The sequence below is a fragment of the Heterocephalus glaber genome, unplaced genomic scaffold, assembly GCF_053883595.1.
Source record: "Heterocephalus glaber isolate CG9 unplaced genomic scaffold, H.glaber_assembly_v1.0 deba00001729, whole genome shotgun sequence".
NCBI classification, from domain to species: domain Eukaryota; kingdom Metazoa; phylum Chordata; class Mammalia; order Rodentia; family Bathyergidae; genus Heterocephalus; species Heterocephalus glaber.
The window spans coordinates 15,824,056-15,843,957 of record NW_028258440.1 but is presented as its reverse complement, the minus strand read 5'-3'; the positions used below and the strand labels follow the sequence as shown (position 1 = coordinate 15,843,957).

Genomic DNA, 19,902 nt, shown 5'->3' with positions numbered 1-19,902 from the left:
GATGCAAAGATGCAGTGAAAGCTTAAATAAAAAATACTTATTATACTAAAAACTCATTGCTATGAATGATTGAATGAGCATGTGGGAAATTATGGCACGATTTTGAGAAGGATTAATTGCAGTGTGGCTTTTACTCTAAATTTTTTATTTAAACTTTCACAGATTTTTTGGTCATCATTCCTTGATGAAATATTTACAGGAATTTCTTTGAAAAAAAAATTATAATCCATCCTCATCCACGTTATTCTTTACATCTGGGACCACAAGTTCTGATTTGTCTGCAAAATCAAAATGGTAAGGACGATAAATATTTCAGTGTATTGAAGACATCAACACAGCCACAACAGCACAACTAAAGACACTCAGACAAGGAGAGATTCAGAAATGTTTCAGAAAGTGGCAAGAATGACATTATAAGTGTGTTTGAAGTAATAGGGCAAATTTTTGAGGGACATCAATGGCAATGTGTATTCCATTGGAATAAATTTTATGATAGTATTTATATACATGACCCCTTCCCCCCACACACACATATACACATATGTCTGTGTGTGTGTGTGTATACAAAGTCAGCCCAAAAATGTATGCACATTAAGGAAAAGGAAAACTCCTATCAATATTTTAATATTAAATTTATTGAGACATCATGAGATTAATACAAGGTACCTTTGGCCTCTACATTTACAAGAGGTGCTCAAAGTGGTGGCCATTAGGTTCCAGACATTTATTACTATGCCAAACTGCTGCTTGGGTAGCTTTGGTCATTGAGATTGCTGCACATGCATTTTCAAATTCTTCTCTAAGGGCCAGCAGTGTAGTAGGTTTTCTGCAATATAGAACATTCTTTAGGATTCCCCCATATGAAGGTAACAGCATTTGTGGAAGAAACATACTATTTTTCTTTATCTGAAGTGTGGGTACTATTTTTCCGTGGACTCTGTATATGTCTCAAAGGGAAATGAACTAATGAGCATTGTATTATTGTTGCAGGACCAAAATTTTAGAGTAAAGCTATAAGACGTCTATGTGTCTGTCTCCATATTCATGTATAAGTGGATATAATATTATCCTAAGTGTGGACAGTGTTAACTAATAAATTTATAAAGCCCCTTAAGGGAATTCTCATCACATGATGTAAATATCACACAATTATGTACATATTCCATAAAATCTAAGGACAAGAAAAAATAAACCCAGGTGTTTTTCAAGGTCTTGAAGATCTGTTGGTTCTGAGCTCTGGGCACAAGGAAGAATGACAAGCAGAGTGAGTCCAGAGGTGAGTGGGAAGCCTCACTGTTCTCGGGTACTGTTTCGCTCCACTTCCTGGCCTCACAGGAGTGTTCCAGGTGACTCAGGGCCCGGGAAGGAGAGGTGCTCAGCTTCTGAGCTGGGGAAGCTGCCAGGATTTGCCTGCTGGCCCAGGGAAGGGACAGAGAGGCACAGGAGCCTGTCTCTGGCCTCCGTGGGATGCATTCTTAGGGTTGCCTTGAAGCAGCAGGACCTCTGCTCCAGAATCAGCCCTAGCCCGGGCTGTGCTGCCCAGCCAAGAGGATCCTGAGCAGAACTGGGAGCACTCCAGATGACTGTGCGTCTGCCCCTTCCCACTGACCGGTGAGGACATCTTGGGGAGCTGCTCTCAGAGTCCAGGGGGTTCCCACTGAGCTGCTCAGCATGGGTGAAACCCAGCCCTGTCTGCACAGGGTGTGCTCTCACCTGGGACTTGCCCTGGCCTTTTTGCAAACATCGAGGGCCCCTAAACCATGGGGTAGTGATGGGGAAGCCATGGCCGGGCATGGGAGCACAGGGACTTGAGTACTGAGTAAGGGTCACTGACAGCCCACTGTGGCACTTAGCGGACTGATGTGCAGGGGCTCTTGATGGGGGCTCGGGGGAGCCCCCCACGATAGGAATCCTAATCATCATTCCACCTGAATGGCATTTCCAGATCAATTCCCAGTCCTATTTTACTAACCCCAGAAGGAACAGGAAAGCAAACACACTGAGAACTCAAGACTTCATTGCAAATATAAGTTCTATGGAGATAACTATTCCATGGGCACCTACGGTTGACCCAGGTGTCTGTCAACATAAAGCTCCAGCTACAATCAGCATCTTGGAAGGGGCCGGCCTCCTAGAACAGCTCTTCCTCCTCCTCCATGAGAATGTGGTCCTGAGAATCAGGTGGTGCATTCCTCAGCATTGCTTTCCTCTGATTTTTCCTGTATTTGGCTCTCTGATTGTTAGACCAAACCTGAGGTCAGAGGGCAAAGAGGCTTGGTTAGTAGACAGAAGGGGCTATCATAACGGAAAAAAACACATCACGTAACTTTCTATGCCTCTGACACTTAGATTGCACCAGGGAAGCTATTTTCTTCGGGCTCAAATACCTTAGAGGGCTGGGGGTGAGGTCAGTGGAGGAGCACAGGCCCAGCCTGCCCTCGGCCCTGAGTTCCAGCCCAAGCAGCAGGACGCAAAAAGAGCTATAGGAAACTAATCACCACACCTCACCTTTCATCTCACCCTTAGTGAGCAGCAGGTCTCTGCCCTGCTCAGGAAGAGGCACAGAAGGTGTTGCCTGTCCTCCCAACTCACTGTTCTCTAATGGTTGCTTCCAGGTGTGGGGTGCAGGCCTAGGTGACAAGCCGCTCCAGGTGCCCGCCGTTAGCTCTGTGTCTTCTAAGCAGATGAAGCAACACAGCATCTGGACTGCTGACCCAGGCCGGCCAGCTGACTCTTGCCCCTCCTCACCAGGGATAGTTTCACCAAGTTTGGGGGCATTGCCATGACAACCCCGATCTGTATTTAAAGTCCCATGGCGAAAGAACAGTTCTCAGTATACAAATCCTAACTTGAGTGAGAAGTAAATAATCAGGAAGACAGAGGATGTGGGCCTCCTTGACAGAGGCTCCCTCCAAGGATAGGTGAGGACCCTGCATCCTCTGTAGCCCCTGAGAATTAAAGGCAGTCGGGCAGGGGAGCCCAGACTCTGCTTTGATTTGTGGCCTGTGGTGTAAGAGAGGTTGAGGCCAACTCATCCTCAGGGAACTGAAACTCCACAAACCATTGCCCGCCCAAGGGTTCAGGGACAAGACCCTGGCCATGGTTTCCAGTGTCCTTCCTGCTCTCCCCAACCTGCCACACCTCGAGCCTTCCCAAGCTCAGAACAAAGCCAGCTCACTGCATTTCCTCAACTCTTGCCACTGAAAAAGAAATCTACATCTTTTCTTCTTTAAAAAGATAATCAAAGAAGACCTACTTATGTGTTTAATGCTACATCTTTAAGGCATCTTTTGGCTGTTTGGAACTTTTTTCTGTCCTCATTTTCTTAGGTTAACTAAAATTCATTCCATACTACACTTTTTGCTTATTTCTCTCTCTAAACCAACTTCCAAAGCCTGCAGTCCTGTGTCTTACACAACCAGATTTTGACTATTTGGAGAACGTTTCACATGGGTATGTCACCCTATGCAGAAACATTTAAATTCTGACCTCTACTCAATCTATTACCTGACCAAGCTTACAAAAGTCAAGGAGGGCGGGAGGAGACCAACTAATCTCTTCAGCTACCTTCATCAATCTCACCTTAATAGATGCCCATAACTTGCTCATAGCATATTTTCCTTAGGAATTTACTCCCGATTCTCCATATTTATGAATTTGGCATTGGGGATATAACTTAGAGTTAGAGCCCTTGGGTTTTTGTGTGTGATGTCGTTGGTTTTATGCCCAGCACCAAAAAAGGAAATCAAGATATAAGATAAAAACCAATGAAATGAGTTTTTATAAATTCATTTGTCTAGCTAAGTTTGTAGGTTTGGCTTCAACTAATTTCCTACAGCTGAAGCCTCTTATAAACGTGCTTCTCGCTGATCCCATTTGAATACCTTTAAAGTGAGATTGAGCCCCAGCCTGGCTGCACACAGAGAAGCCCACCCGAGAGGATGCCAGCCCTCCAAGGAGGTGAACTTTACAGTCTTTATATCCACGGATTATGCATGTATAAAATTATACATCTCTATGTTACATGCACACATGTATATTTAACTGTGCACACAGAATGAGAGAAGCGGCTTGTTCGTCTGCCCCCCCCCCCTTTGGAAAATGATGTTCCCTCTGTTGACGGGAAGGAAAGTCAGGCTCAGGTTTCCTTATCCATCATCTATGTATGAATCCTCCTAAGTTCCATTCTTGCTTGTCACAGTAACAAAGGACAAGAAACAACCCCAGCTTCACGATGTCCAGGACAGAGCTGTGTCCTGAAGCAGGATGGAGGCTGACCGCCCTGTCACCTGGCTTCCCAAGGCTGTACTGACCAGCACTCTGCATTCAGGCATGTTCATGTCACTTGCAAGCTGCAGTCTGTGGAGAGAAAACCACAAGTGTTCCATTTCAGTGGTGCGGATGAAGGATTCCGTGTTCTGGATGAATGAAGTAACTATACATTCCCTGCTGGATTTTAAACTTTATAATCCCCCCTCAAAGTGCTCCAAGTATATGTTTGTGTACCTCCCAGAGCAAAAGTCTCACATAAGCAATGTTGGACCACCTCACAAAATTTAAGATAGCATTAACAACTCAGAGGTATTTAGTGTATATTTTCCAAAACTAAAAATGAATGCAAACATCTACAATGAAAAAATCCTGTACATTTTAAATGCAGGAAGCCTATAGCATGACAGTACCTCATCCTCCCAGCCCTGAGTCCAGAAAGTTTTATTTACAAATAAACTCACCAATTCAGGTAATAAAAGAAAAACAGATCAAGTGGACTGTGTCACAAGTAACCACTTCTGTGAATCAACAGAGCCAGTCAAGATACTGAAAAGAAGGCCACAGAATGGGGGAAGTTATTTGCAATGCCTGCCTGATACAGAGATACAGGAACACCTCTCCCAAGTCCATAAGCAGAACACACCACTCAGGTTGAAGCAACAGAAAGCACTCAGGGAAACATTTCTCCACAGAAGGCATAGAGATGACCAGGAAGCAGAGGAAACACCCTCAAAATGCACATCAAAGCCACAGTGCTAGCAATCACACCCATCGTCTGAACCATTATCACAGCCTGGGAAATAACAAGCTTGCTGAGCACAGGGAAAACCCTTGTGTACTGTTCCGGGAAATGTCAAATTGTGAAGCCAGGACACCAAAGGATCTGCTGGTGCCTCAAAGCCTAGACATAGAATTATGTGAGCCAATGATTCGGTTTCTGAGGATGTGCCCAAAGCACTGAAAGCCCGGGTGTTCAGACCTTTTTGTTCAGCCATGTTCACAGCAGCACTATTGACAAATGCAACCTCTCGGAAGATGAATGATCAACAAGCTATCTGTACAACACAATATTAGTCGGCCTAGAAGAAGGAAATTCTGATGCATGCTGCCGCACGAATCCACCTTCAGGATGAATGCAGCGACCTGAGCCAGGCACGAAACCACTGACAGCCTGTGAATTCACTTAGACCCATTTCCAAGAAAACTCAAACTCACAGACCAAAAAAGTAGAATCATGATTGCCAGGAGTTGGGGGGGATGAAGAAATGGGGGGTGCTTCCCATGCACAGTGTGATTTTCCAAGATGAAGCGAGTCCTGGAGATCTGTTGCACAGCACCATGAAAATCCCTGACATTGCTGATGTCTGTGCTTGAAAATGGTCCAGATAGCAGAGTTTCTACCTGTGCGTCTCATGTCACATTGGGCAAACAAAACAAAGTAGTGGCCATCAACAAGTTTCCAGACAGGAATCCCAATAATACCACAAGAAAATCCCCACCTTGGTCCATGCAAGGTGCCATCCCACCCCGGCACAAAGGCAGGCAGGCAGGCGAAGACCCCAGGGGGTCTCTGGTCAAGAGGGGAAAGAGGGCGGCAGGAGAGAGAGAGAAAGGCACCTGGAAATGAGCCCGCCCCCCAAAGTCTGGGTGCACCCCGCGCCTGCAACTGACCTTGTGAGGACATCGGGGTCTTGAGTTTCTTGGAAGACACTTTCTAGTTCCTGCACCTGCCACTGCGTGAAGCTGAACTGGATTCGTGGCCTCCTGGGCCAGCCCTGCCACCCACCTCTGGTATCAGACAGCTCCTGCTCGGCAGGCGGTCTCTGCCCTGCATTGTCATCATGGAGACCAGCAGGCCGGTCAGTGTCACCTCCCTGGCTCACGTACACCTCTTGGGTCGGGTTGTGGTCGTCACCGTGGTCCAGGTGGCCCTCGTGGCGGTCGTCCTCCGTGAGGCCGGGAGCTCCTTCACTGAAGTGGCCACCTGCAGCTGCAGCGGGGACACCTGGTGCAGGACCCGCGCTGGCTTCCAGTTCCCACAACTCCAGGCCGAAGTAGCCAGGATCATAGTAGTAGCGCTCCTCCTCCAAGGCTGCAATGCACCAGAGGCCACGAAGCCTCCTCCTCTGCAAAACAAGTGCAAACGCAGTGTCTCTTGGGAATAGCGTGGGGGCAAAAGGTGGAGCCTGAGGCTGCAATTGGTTACAGGGATCCTGCACCCCATTCGGCAGGGTCCAGTCCACATGCACTCTCCTGACGCCTGCTATTGGTTGTCTGCTTAGAACGTGCTGCAGAGCCTGGGGTTACAGTTCAGAAAAGGTGATAGGGCGTGGCCAGAGAAAGAGCCCCTTTCGGCACACACGGTACCCTGGAGATTGGTCCTGCGCAGAATGGGGTCCGAGCTTGCCCCTGGGCTTTCTGACACTGCCCAGTCCGGCCTACACATAATTAAGGAGGGGACTGGGTTGGAGGGCAAGCTGATAGGAGGTGGAGGGGAGGGGGCGAGAACTCACACTGCCCACAGGCGCTCTTGTGGGAAGCCTTGGAGACCGGCCCTCGCCCCACCCTCCAGGCTGGCTGTCGGTAGCCGAGCATAGTACAATGTTTTCAGCGCCGCGGCTTAGGTACCTCCGTCTCAAAACGTCACATCACGTGTGTCATGAGCATGACCCTTGCACTGCTGCTACATGACTGCGAACGCTCAAAAGCTGGTAACTCCAGATGTTCTAACCCTGAGCCAGCTCAATGTATGGCGTTGCAGATCACCACCTGCCTTAAGCAGGCTCACCCAAGAGAAAGGAGATACAAACCCAAGCTTTTCCAGCTCGTGTCCACCCTGACACCATCAGAAGTGGCGTGGGCTCGGTCTGGAAAAGGCCACTGGCCACGCTGTGCTTAGCTCCCGTAGCTGTGCCGGCGCGATGCACACATAGGCCCATCGGGTCTGCCTGGAAAAGCGCTGTCTGCCTGTGTGATTAACTTGCACAGCAGCGCAGCCTGGGCAGGAAGGCTGTGGGCCACAGGGACTCTGTCCTCGGGAAAGAGTGTGGGCTCTCCCAGCAGCGCCGCCCACGTGGACGAAGCCAGGGCCCTGACACGAAGTGTGGGAGTGTCACTGGTAGCTGGTGATATATCAGCAAGATTGAACAGGGAGGGACTCTAAAGCCTGGGAAATGTGCGGGCCACTCGTGTGATTAGCTTGCAGAGCAGCACGGCCCATGTAGATGAGTTCCTTGGGCAACTGTGATATCAAGCCGGGAGTGAGTGCGGCTGAGTGAGCAAGGACATTCCTGGTGGCCGGGCGGTTCCTCTAGGGATGCACCAGCTCTCATCCTGGATCCCTGACACTGTGTTTTCAAGCAATCCTCCAATCCTGGGCAGTACTTCCTCTGCTCGCCCTGTGCCTCCACCTGGTGATGCAGCCACACACCCTGTGCTGGACCTGCTGGGCTAAGGTACAGGTCTTCGTGTGTGTGTGTGTGTGTGTGTGTGTGTGTGTGTGTGTGTGTGTATGGGTGCTGGGAATTGAACTCAGGACCTTGCACTTGCCAGGCAGATGTAGTGCCACTGATCTACATCCCCAGCTCCAGAGGTACAGGTCTTTGTGTGAACCCTTTGAGTGATGTGACCTTAAAGATTGTGAAATAAACCTTGTGGTGCCTGAGCCGATCCCAGTGTGAGTGTCTCTGTTTGCGTGGCCCTTTGATCCCTTCTGTGGTGCTCACCACAGTGTGGCACTGTCTGGACAGAGCAAGGCTAGGAATTTGCCCTGCCAGAGCCCTTAGAAGGCTGCTGGCTCCAGTCCCACAGTGAGGCTGAAAGCAGAGCAGGTCACGCTCCCTGAATCCCTCACGCAGTGGGGACCTGTGGCGCTGTGGTTGCTGAGAGGCGCTCATCCCGGAACTCCTGATTCCTGAGAGCAAGTCTACCTGCTCCACCTTTTGCAAAGGAATCTTCTGTGGAAATGTAAAACCCTACCCAGTGCTCCTCCATCCGGAAACCCCCACTGTGCATGCTGTGCTCCCTGTTTCTGTTGTAGTGACCATAAATGATTCATCTTCAGAAAGAAGTTAGAACTATAGCTGGGCCTCAGTAACCCTGTGCAAGTAGGAGGGAAGTGAACAAGGAAGCATGCATAAATTTTTCCCAAGTACTTTGAAAGTGTGATCAGTGTGGACAGAAGGCTTTTCAGTGAGGTTGGGGATGGTCAGTGTTAACAGAATCTTAGAGAGATCTCAAACATTTTTTGGGGGGGGAGTGGGGATGCCTATAAGTGCAAAAATATTCTTCATGTGATTTGGTGCTAGAGCACTAGAGTGCCCCAGGGAATATTTCTGTGCAAAACGTTCATCTGACAGAATGTCCAGACTACTAAAGGCCTTGTCCCATAGTCACACAGCTGTTGCTCAAAAAGCTTGCCTTTGAGGCCTTGAATTAAATTAGAAGAATTATATCTGAAATTATTCACTGGTCTGAATCTGCAGGTCAGAAATTGCATGTAGGGCCGGGGATTTACCTCAGTGGTTCTGCCAACTGCCTCGAAAGTGCAAAGTCCCAAGTTAGATCCCCAGTAAAAAAAATAATAATAATAATAAAATGCATGTATTTGATTCCACAAGAGAGACCTGTACTCATAAAAAATGGAATGGTGTAAGCACAATCAAAGAGGATCTCAAACTGAGGACAGGATTGCCCAGGTCATTAAATGATATCATCATCAACAACATCAACAAACCAGAAGCAAAACAAAAAACCCGAATATAAAACAAAACTCCGGGCAGTGATGTGTGGGATGGTTATCAAGGACTGTGCTGGTAAGGGCTCACCTGCCAGTCTCCCAACCACCTCCCCGCCCCCTCAACAAGTTCAATCACTGCAATAAACCACAGAGAGGCCTGGGGATTTAGCTCAGTGGTGCAGCTGCCTGCCTCGAAAGCGCAAGGTCCCAAGTTCCATCCCCGGTACAAAAATAAATAAATAAATAAATAAATGAACCCCAGAGAACTGTGAGGAGGAGGAATGTGGAGATATATCTGAGGGTGGACATCTCACAAAACATTGTTTTTGTGAAGTGGTGCTATATACTTATTAAAACATTCTGGGTGCATTTTGGACAGAAATGATTATTTTGTTTCTTCATCTTTGCTGCAGGGTGTCTGAAGAGCCTACTGCTTTCAGTCTGTAACCTGCCAATGGCCTGTGCCTGTAAGCCAAGCTCCATGGGGGACGGAGGCAGGAGGATTGCAATTTCAAGGGCAGCTTGGGCAACTTAGTGAGACTCTGTCTACCGTGTAAAACCAAAGTGCTTGGGGATGTAGCTCAGTGCAAGATGCTGGATTGATTTTCCAATACCTTGAAAGAAAACCCCATAGGACACACTTATTAAAAGTTCTGTTTAACCAGGCATGGTGGCACACACCTCTAATCCCAGCACTCGGGAAGCTGAGGCAGGAGGATTGCCATGAGTTTGAAGTCAGCCCGGGCTACACAGGGAGTTCAGGGTCAGCCTGAAGTACATAGTGAGACCCTGCCTGAAAAACAAAACAAAAACAAAGAACCAAAAATATTATATTTAGGATGCAGGATAGTATCTCCTCTCAGAGCAAGCACAAAGTATTTCTTGAAAAGAGAACTGGAGCCAATAAACTGCCCCAGAGTTCTATAATTGGCTATAAAATTGTTTTATTTGTCAGTAAGAGATCCAGTGCATATTTCCAGACATAGAGGAGGGTGTGGATGGAGGAGGAAGCAGGAAAAGGTGGACACTGGCCCAGGCTCACAGCAGATGCGCAGCACACCCAAGCCCTGAGCCTGGGTGGAGGCCCTGCAGCCAGCAGCGCCCACATGGGGCCCTGCACAGCCTGTGGGAGCCACTGGTGGGTCCGGAGCCTGTGCAGCGGGAGGAATTGGGTTGCTCTGAACTGAGGTCTAAGCTTGCAATCTGGGGTGTTGGGCTCCTTCCTCAAAGTCTGCAGTCCTTGGACTTGCTCAAGAGGTGCTCGGGCTTTTTGCATGGGGCTTCTGAGCACCCTACATGCTGGGCACACACAGCCTAAGATTTCACTCCCACAGCTCCTGGCCCTGTGGAGGGCTCTGAGGCTGGCATCACTGCAAGTATCAGAACCACCTACCTCTTCACAAATCCTTTCCCTCTGCTTACTCACCAGTGCTGCATTATTGGCTGCTGGACCTGGAAGGCTGGGTTAAAAAATATCAGCCAACTTGGCCCTGCACAATGGAGCAAAGCTCTTCCCACGGGGCAGGCGCCCCACAGCTTGGAGTGTCGCCAGCTGCTGCACAGCAGAGTCCCTCTTCTGGAGGCATGGGCCCAGGCCGCCTTCTGCTCACGTCCATCCCTCTGATGAGTGGCCATGGCTTTGGGCAAGTGCACCCCAGCAGTTCCTGTGCCTGGCAGCTGGCTCTTGGAGAAAGCCAAAAGCTGCAATGCAAAAACTGGTAACTTCGCATTAGGTAGAGGCAGGCATGGTGGCAGCCTGACCAGGCATGGGATCAGAGCAGCTACTCGGTGCTGTGGATCCCAGCCCTGAATCTGCAAGGGCACACCGCTTCACGGAAGGCACCCAGGGCATGGAGCCTCAGCGGAAGGGACCTGTTGAGGACTGGACTCCACAGCCTGGGAGTCAAGGAGGACAATGAAGAGCTCCACCGTCAGTGCCAGGACAGCCAGGGGTGCTCCATGAGCTGCAGGACGACTTCGGCCCAGGGCAGCTCAGTCTTCTGGCCGCTGCTTGCACTGAGAGCAGGACCTCTGGCTGGCTCTGCCCCTGAGGCCAGGTCTCTAGAGCTCTGGTCCCCCTCCGCCTTTCCTCCTGGGCAGACTGGGGCTCCTGGCCCCTGAGAACTCGCTGAATGTATTGGGAGCAGGGAAGGAGGGCAAAATACCGTCCAAAGGTCAGGAAGGAACAGCAGCCGCATCAGCAGCCTATGCTGGCCTCAGGTCTCCTGGCCCCTTGCACCAAGGGCCTTGAGGGCAGGGGAGGCAATGAGCTCAGGCAGCCTGGGCACAGCAGCAGCCCCCTCACCTCACTGCCTTCATCTCCTGCTTCTGCGGTACTGGCAGAGCATCGGGCAAGCCATCCCACACCCGAACCAGGCTGCAGGCCCAGTGCCACTTCCGGGGCAACATGGTTCTCAGGGAGCAGGGGCTCGGCCCAGGCCTCATTCGCTCTCCTAAGGCCGCGTTCTGCACTTCCTGAGCCAAAGGACACCTAGCGGATCTGAGGCTGCTGAGTTGTGACAGTGCCCACTGGGCACTATGGTGGAGACAGTGTCCACCGGGCCCCAAGGTAAGTATGTTCCCAGTATTTCAATGAACCGAGCAGAGAAACATTGGCCTCAGACTGGGTTTCTGACAAGACAATGAGACTGGAAACAGGCCCCGAGCAGGGTGCAGTGAGTACAGCGTGGGAGTGCAAGTGGAGGGTCTGATTCTGCTTTTATTTACAGTTTTGATGATACATTCATAGCAAATTAGACTTTTCCAAACAGTGCCGAAGATAGTGTTCTTCTGGTATTCTGGGTTGAAAATGCCCCTTTCAGTTGAGTGTGGGAGGAAAACCATCCCTAAAGGCAGCCATAATCATCTAGGTATTACAGGACAATATTCTGGGTAAGAAGAGGTAATGTTGGATAGGAATTTAAAAGCAAGCCTGGAGCCCAACGTGGTGGCATATGCCTGTAATCCCAGCACTCAGGACGCCGAGGCAGGAGGATCGCCTTGAGTTTTAGGCCAGCATGGGCTACATAGTGAGTTTGAGGTCAGCTAGAGCTACATAGTAAGACTCTGCCTCAAAAAACTAATGGTGATGATGATGATGATGATAGCAAGTTTGTAGGTAATACTGCAGATCTTACTTTTCACCCACAACTACAAGTACTCCACATTGATGGTTTTCCCAGCTCAGACAGGGGAAAGCTTGCAAATTGCATGACTGGGCCTGAAACTAGTGTGCGGGTCACTGCCTGAAAATGTAATTGGCAGGGCTGCCTTTCTAAATCTGCTCAGGAGTTGGAGAACTTTGTCCTAAGTATTCTGAAGTTGGTGTGCTTTTCTTCCCTTTTCCGTGTTCAGGAAAGCAGTCTGGACGTTGCAGCCTTTGTAAATGGAAAATGACATAAGGAAGCAACAGCTTTGGGAAACTGCTCTTTCACAGCGGGTTCCTGATACCCAAAACCAAAAAAGCCAAGAGAATAGAACTCAACTACTATTGCTTCTCCCTGTATGCAACACGAGTATGTATGAGTGCTACCTCATTATTGTGCCAATGACACGTGCCATAAAATACAAGTAAGTAAGGCACGGTCTACATATTTGTGCATGAACAGAGACACATACACATGCACACAGAGACACATACACATGCGCGCACACACACATATATGAGTGGTACCTTAGTTCACAAATCTAATTCTTTCCAGAATTCTGGTCACAAACTCAACTGGATGAGAACTGAAACAAATTCTATGGTTAGGTTCAATGGTGACCTTATGGGGAAATTTGATTCGGTTCTTGTCCAATTTGGTTTGCGATCAGAATCATGGAAAGAGTTCAGTTTGTGAACTGAGGTACCACTGTATTAGGGAATCTCTTAATGAAGCCAGTCTGTAAGGTGGGCACAAATGCATTGCGTGTGCCATATACACGAGGAGCACAATCTCCCGCACTCCTAAACTGCCAGTGCTTTCTCCTGAGCCATTGTCACAGGTCTTGCTGACACACATGCTTTTCTTTCTGCCCTCGCTCTCTCCCTGCCTGACGTTTCTCCACCTTTATCTCCCATGCTCCTCTCCTCGGCTCTGATTTCTCCCTCCTGAGCACGGAGCACCAAGGCCTCACAAGTGTCTGGGACAAGAGTCCTCAGAGTAATCAGCAGGCGCCCGGATTGCTCCTGTGAGCCTCAAGGAGGAAGCTGACAGGCGGGGAAGGGTCGGGGACCTTAGCGAATGGGAACAGAGACATTAGGAAGCTAATATCCCATGTAACCAAGAAACGTTTTCCTGAACTTTGGCGCTTTTTCCCTTCTCCTTTGTTTCATTTTCTTCTAGGAAATGTTTTATTCTAATGCCTCCTGAGAGTGAACTCCTTTATCGTCACTACAACAGAAACAGGGAGCACTGCGTGCACAGTGGGGGTTCCCGGAGGGAGGCGCCCTGGGCAGGGTTGTACATTTCCACAGAGGATTCCTTGGCAAAAGCTGGAGCAGGTAGACTCGCCCTCGGGAATCGGGAGTTCCGGGATGAGCGCCTCTCAGCACCCACTCCGCCACAGGTCCCCACCGGGTGGGGGATTCTGGCAGGGAAACGTGCCCTGCTTTCGGCCTCACTGGGGGAATGGGAGCCAGCAGCCCCGAAGGGGTCAGGCCGGCCGAATTCGGAGCCCTTGCTTGCTCTGTGCAGACAGTGATGCGTGGCAGTTGGAGCAAGGGACAGACTCCATCCTCCCCACACGAGGTCCTGGGGGCAGTGTGAGTTTTCATCCCGTCCAATCAGCTTGCCAGCCAACTCAGTCCTGTCCTCAGTTATCCTTGTGGGGGCGGGGGGCGCAGTCAGCTAGCTGGGGACAAACTTGGCCCCCATTCTGCCAACGCCCTGTATTTTCACGCCCAGGTCTTTCCTCGGCCTGAAGCCCCACCCCACCCCCACCGCACCCCCGCTTTCTTTTGTTTTCTTCTTGTCTTTTCTTTTTTTTCCTTCGTGGCAGTACCTCAATGCCTTCGCAATGAAGCCCCACCTACTGCAGGTGGCTGTGTGCCGATAGCCAATACCAACCGTCAAAATGTGACCGTTAACTGCCGCTGATCCCAGTAACCAATAGGAAGACGAGGAGCGCTTCCCTCGGTACCCCTATACCGCGACGCTTTTAGCCACTCCCGGCTTCTGGAGAATTCCAGGCATGGCTCGGGCCGAACCTCAGCTATGAGCTCGACAACTATAGGTTGATGCTCTAGGAGATGGAAAGATTCAGTCGTGGGCCTGGGCTAGACGCCCCAGGGGAAGAAGGCGGTCACCTCAGAGGAGCAGCGAGGTTCATGTTTCGCCAGCGGCAGGAGAGTAAGGAGAACCCAGAAGCTACCGCGAGCCAAGGACAAGGAGGTGATGGGAACGCCGAAGCTGATGACACCGAACAAGAGCCCAAGCAGCAGGAGGAGCAGCAGCAGGAGGAGCCAGGCCTTTCGCAGGCTGTAGCTCCACAGCCCAGGCGTAGACGACCTCGAATCCAGTACAAGTTCACGGAGAGGCAGCTGCAGGAACTGGAAAGTGTTTTCCAAGAAATTCACTACCCCGACATATGGAAAAGGTAAGGGGCTCGCCGCGCCGTGTGTACACCCACCCCTCAGGTGGTCAGTGTCAGGTCAAAGGCCGAAAACCAAGGCCAGACCAGGCCACAGCAAGCCTTTATTAAGGGAACAGATCTGCCGGGCTGTCTCTGAGCAAAGGAGAGACAAAAGCAATATGGCCAGGACAGCAAGTGCCTTTTATAGGAGCGGGGGTGGGGCTTGTCGGAGCTGAGGTGGGGCTCAGTGAGGCAGTGGCTAGGGAATGGAGGAGCCGGTGCGGTCACTAGGTGGTGGGAGGTGAGCCAGTATTAGGTTAGCCTAAGTGGGAACAGGGGCATGCTGGGAAGAAGGGTTTGTTCTTTGGTGGGAGCCACCATCTTGGCGTGACGTCACACAGGGGAGGGGGCAAGGCACCATAGGAAGAGGGCAGCTACTATACATAACAGCTGCTGGGGTAGTGGGAGACCTGTCAGTCAGGCTCATTTCTAGGTGACTTCCCCCCTCCCTCATTGGCCCCAGCGACACAAGTCTTACTTACCCTGCCTTTGTGCAGGCAATGGGGCGGTTATCTTGTGGGGAGAAAGGTCAACATGGTCACGTAGTATGAATCAAGTCTGGAAACTGGTTGGTAGCCGCTGATGTTTTGTTTTTGAATTGTGGCGAATATATAGAAACATAAAGTGTACAATCTAAACCACCTTTTTTCTTTTTGGTACCGGGGATCGAACTCGGGACCCTGCGCATGTCCAGCAGGCGGCGAAACCACTGAGCTAAATCCCCGGCCCTAAACCACTTTTAAAGTATACACTTCAGCAGTGTTGAAAATTTTCATGTTGTTGTTTAACAGATCTCCAGAATACTCATCTGGGCAAACTGGAACCTATACCCATTAACTCTGCACTCTCCTTTACCCCAGGCCCTGAGAACCACCATTGTATGCTTTTATTCAATGACCTGGACTACTTTGGAGTTGTAAGGGGAGATTGTTAATTTTAAAATAAGGACAGAATTTACATACTACATTTCCTTTCATCCATAACGCTCAGTACTGAACACTGATTGTTTTCTCTCCACAGAAGGGAGCTTGCGGGACGCATATATGTGGCTGAAAGTCGAATAAAGGTCAGTATATCTGAAAAAAGTAATTTGGCAGGGCAACTATGCTAAAACAAACTTCAAGATGTAGACAGCTTTGTGTTAGACAAGTTGAAGTGGGTGTGTTGTTATTATCTCTTTTTTTCACCTTGGCAAACTTATTTTGCTTCGCATGTTCAGTCTAAAAAGTAATCTATGTATATAATGTAGATGTGTATAATTATATAAATATGTAATGCGTGTGTATATATTCAGTATATAAAATTCAACGTTCTCCAAAAGGCTATCTTTTGGGGAGGACTTCTGTGTGCAGTCATGTTGGGCCACAGTCTGACCGTGGAAGTATTCAGATTGATGTAGGGAATCCCGGGCTTGTAGGAAGTTCCAGTTGTACTCAACTACTTAAAATCACGTAAAAGCATGTAGCTAAACAAATACATTGGTAAATATTGGGATGTGAGAATAAATACCTCTAAGAATACTCGATCTGAGTAATGAATGCATCTCTACTTTCGGTGATGCGGAGGTGGGAGGATATCTTAAAGCCCAAGTGGGCAGTAGTCTTCCTCATTTGCTGTGTAAATTTGGGGAAAGTGCTATAGACTGTGACAGCCCTCAGTTTAAATTTTTGATAACCTTTATGTGTCCACCCCCAAAAGAGTTCCAAACTAGTAAGGATCTGGTTGCAAAAGAGCATAGGATTGCCAGATTTGGAAATTAGTTTAAACAGGGAAACAATCAAAAGCAGTGGTGCACGATGAACTTTGGTTAACCAAAAAGAGACATGAAAAGGATAGAGAAAAATTACAATAAACAACACCGTAAAGATTGCCAATTAACTTCACAAGGGAGGCTTCTTTGAGTGTACTTTTTCTCATGGAGAGCGGTACTTTTCCTTTTCTGTGGTACTACTTTGTGCAGATGGGTTTTGGGATATACTTTGGGGGCATGGCACTCATTTGGGAGTAGATTTGTACCTGCCTTAATTTCAAGGGCTTCCCATTCCTTCAGACAGGAGGAGCAACAGGTGGGCAGATCATGGGATCAGAGGATAGCTAGAAGAGACTGCAGAAACCCCGCTAGGTGCCCCATAAAAAGGAGGAATGCGGTCAGACAGCCAGGAGGAGCTCATCATCAGCTGTGGTGCAGAGTGCACGAGAGAGAGCAGGGCGAACATGGGCTGCACATCTGCTGGTGGGGTCCAGAAAAGCAGCCCAACAAAGCAGGCCACTGAGTGCTGACCTCCTAATGCCACAGGCCAGGCTCCACGCAGCTGAGTCAGCTGGGAGATGTGGGGTGGGGTGCGGAGTATTCTCTCAGGCCGCTGGACAAAGTCAGAAGAAGAGAGGACCCGAGGTTGGCCAGGTGCTTTCTCCTTCCTTGGGAGTGGGTGTCTCTCACTGGGCTCCCGAAGGCAACAGGAGCCTCAGCAAACCAAGGAACCAGGGAAAAGTCCTCAGTATTTCCAATCTCTGCAGCACGAATTTCCCAAGAAGCTTTAGTCCCGGTTTCTGCTCCCCTGTGCAAAGGTAAGGGGCTGGTGGGAAATGAGGCTTGGGAAACAGACCTCCTGTCAGCCCCCGCCCCAGTGGTGTGCTGTGCAGGCCTGTGTGTTCACCCAGGGGGCGCCAGGGGAACCTGTGAGTCCTCTCCACAGCAGTCCTGCTGCTCTGGGCTGGGTGACCCGGGGTATCCACGTCGGGCAGCGGGCATCAGGCAGGGAGAGAAGGCCCTGGTGTCATTACAGTTTGCAGGATGGGAGCTTCCCATGGGCTTAGGTCCTGGGAATGCTCGGGAACTGGGAGGTGGAGAGCCTGTCCAGAGCACAGTGGCATCTGACACAGGTCTGGGTCTGGCTGCAGTGTAATGCTTGGCAGAGGTGTAAAGAGGAGCTGTTCCCTGACCCCTCCCACTCCTCACTGCTGGGGTCCCTCTTCCTGGAAAGCACTTCCACCTTGTGCCTTGGGGACAGGGGTGGGGCTCTGCATGTCCAGGAGGAACAGCAAGAAATGAGCTTCTGATGTGCACATGAAATGGCGGTGGGGCATGGAGTCACATGATGTGTTCCCTCAGTATGAGAGCAACTCTTCTGTACACTAACCCAGGCCCTTTTGTCTTCTGATCACAGGCTTGGTTCAAGTATAGGAGAGCCAAATACAGGAAAAATCTGCAGTAAGCAAGGAGCACATCTGTATCACCGGAATTCTAGGACCAGAATGATGTGCAGATCCCGGAGCAGCAATGGCATGTGACCGTTCTCCTGAGACCCCGTTGCAGATGAGTTTTTCTCTTGGCATTATGTCAGGACCACCAGTTAGCAATAAAGCACTATGTTAGCAATGAAGTCTTGAATTCTCAGTGTGTTTGCTTTCCTGTTCCTTTGGGGGTTAGTACAATATGAATGTGAATTGGTCTGGAAATGCCATTCAGGTGGAATGATGTTGAGGACTCCTGTCATGGGGGGCTCCCCCGAACCCCCATCAAGAGCCCCTGCACATCAGTCCGCTAAGTGCCACGGTGGGCTGTCAGTGACCCTTATTCAGTACTCAAGTCCCTGTGCTCCCATGCCCGGCCATGGCTTCCCCATCACTCCTCCATGGTTTGGGGGCCCCCACTGTGTGCAGAAAGGCCAGGGAAAGTCCCTGGTGAGGGCACACCCTGCGCAGACGGGGCTGGGTTTCAGTCATGCTGAGCAGCTCAGTGGGAACCCCCCGGACTCTGAGAGCAGCTCCCCAAGAGGTCCTCACCGGTCAGTGGGAAGGGGCAGACGCACAGTCATCTGCGGTGCTCCCAGTTCTCCTCAGGATCCTCCTGGCTGGGCAGTAGAGCCCGGGCTAGGGCTGATTCTGGAGCAGAGGTCCTGCTGCTTCAAAGCAACCCTAAGAATGCATGCCACGGAGGCCAGAGACAGGCTGCTGTGACTTTCTGTCCCTTCCCTGGGCCAGCAGGCAAATCCTGGCCGCTTCCCCAGCTCAGAAGCTGAGCACCTCTCCTTCCCGGGCCCTGAGTCACCTAGAACACTCCTGTGAGGCCAGGAAGTGGAGCGAAACAATACCCGAGCACAGTGAAGCTTCCCACTCACCTCTGGACTCACTCTGCTTGTCATTCTTCCTTGCGCACAGAGCTCTGAACCGACAGATCTTCAAGACCTTGAAAAATACCTGGGTGTGTTTGTCTAGTCCTTAGCGTTTATGGAATATTTACATAATTGTGTGATATTTCCATAAAGTGAAGAGGATTCCCTGAAGGGGCTTTATAAATTTATTAATTAATGCTATCTACAGGTGAGATACTATTATGTCCATTTATGTAGAGAGATGGAGACACACACAAAGACATATCTCCTATTCTAAAATGTTAATCATGAATCAGTCATACCAAACTTATTCACCTGTTTCTCTTAGGTATATATATCTGCATTTTGTATGTATGTATATTTTAAAATTTATTGCCACAAAGTACTCATTGCCATGAATCCCTCTCAGAGCACTCCCCCTTGCTTTGAGCACACATATCATCATTCTTTCTGCTTTCTGGAGCATTTCTGACAGTTCTCTCTGGTCTCTTTAGTTGTGCAGTTGTGGCTGCCTTGATGTCCTGAATTCATTTAAATGTTTACATTTTCACATCATTTTTACTTTGAGGACCAGGCAGAAGTCACATGGACCCACACCCGCGAATAACGTGAGTGACGATACATTGTAAGTTTGTACGTGACAAAAATTGATGCACGTAGTGGATCCGCAAGGGGTGATCCAAGAACACGAGAATGGCCCCAGCCTTCTGGTCAGGGGACCCTGTGGCGCCTAGCTCTTGCCTTTTCTTATTTTTTCCCCCTTCTCCCTTCTTTTTCTTTTCTTTTCCCCTTCAGCCTTCCAGCATTTCCTCTCAGAGGCGCTTTCCCCGGGCAGGGGCAGAGCCAGTCTCACCCCTAATGCCTCCCATGCCCCTGCAGCCCTATGGGGAGAGGGACTCCCCTCCTCACTGGGGCACCCGTGGAGGCGGCAGCCTCAGGCCTGGGGTCGTCATGGAACTGAGTCACTGAAGACCCAGGCCTCAGTGGTGTGTCCTGCTAGCGCCCCGCGCCCATGGGCCTGGCCCCGCTTCTCCCTCCTTGGCTAGTCAGGTCCTTGGCCCTTGCTTGGAGGGAAGCAGGAGTTGATGCCCCAGATACACCCCACGCCATCGCCCCTGGGAGGCCTGCAGCTCCACTGGGGAGGAGGAGGATGATGAAGAG

The 19,902-nt window shown here is 50.0% G+C and overlaps 2 protein-coding genes across 2 annotated transcripts; one reads left to right on the top strand and one right to left on the bottom strand.

The window, feature by feature from the left end:
• Nucleotides 1-652: 652 nt before the first annotated feature.
• On the bottom strand, nucleotides 653-11,419 carry LOC147821606 (rhox homeobox family member 1-like). Its single transcript, XM_087199803.1, has 4 exons — nucleotides 11,321-11,419; nucleotides 5,944-6,569; nucleotides 4,314-4,359; nucleotides 653-2,251 (listed from the first exon to the last, which is right to left on the bottom strand). The coding sequence occupies exons 1-4, from the start codon at nucleotides 11,417-11,419 to the stop codon at nucleotides 2,132-2,134; spliced, it is 891 nt and encodes a 296-aa protein (XP_087055929.1). The 3' UTR covers nucleotides 653-2,131.
• A 2,668-nt stretch (nucleotides 11,420-14,087) lies between these two features.
• LOC147821605 (uncharacterized) lies at nucleotides 14,088-18,009 on the top strand. The gene is made up of 3 exons (XM_087199788.1): nucleotides 14,088-14,590; nucleotides 15,647-15,692; nucleotides 17,794-18,009. The coding sequence occupies exons 1-3, from the start codon at nucleotides 14,244-14,246 to the stop codon at nucleotides 17,839-17,841; spliced, it is 441 nt and encodes a 146-aa protein (XP_087055914.1). The 5' UTR covers nucleotides 14,088-14,243; the 3' UTR covers nucleotides 17,842-18,009.
• Nucleotides 18,010-19,902: the final 1,893 nt, after the last annotated feature.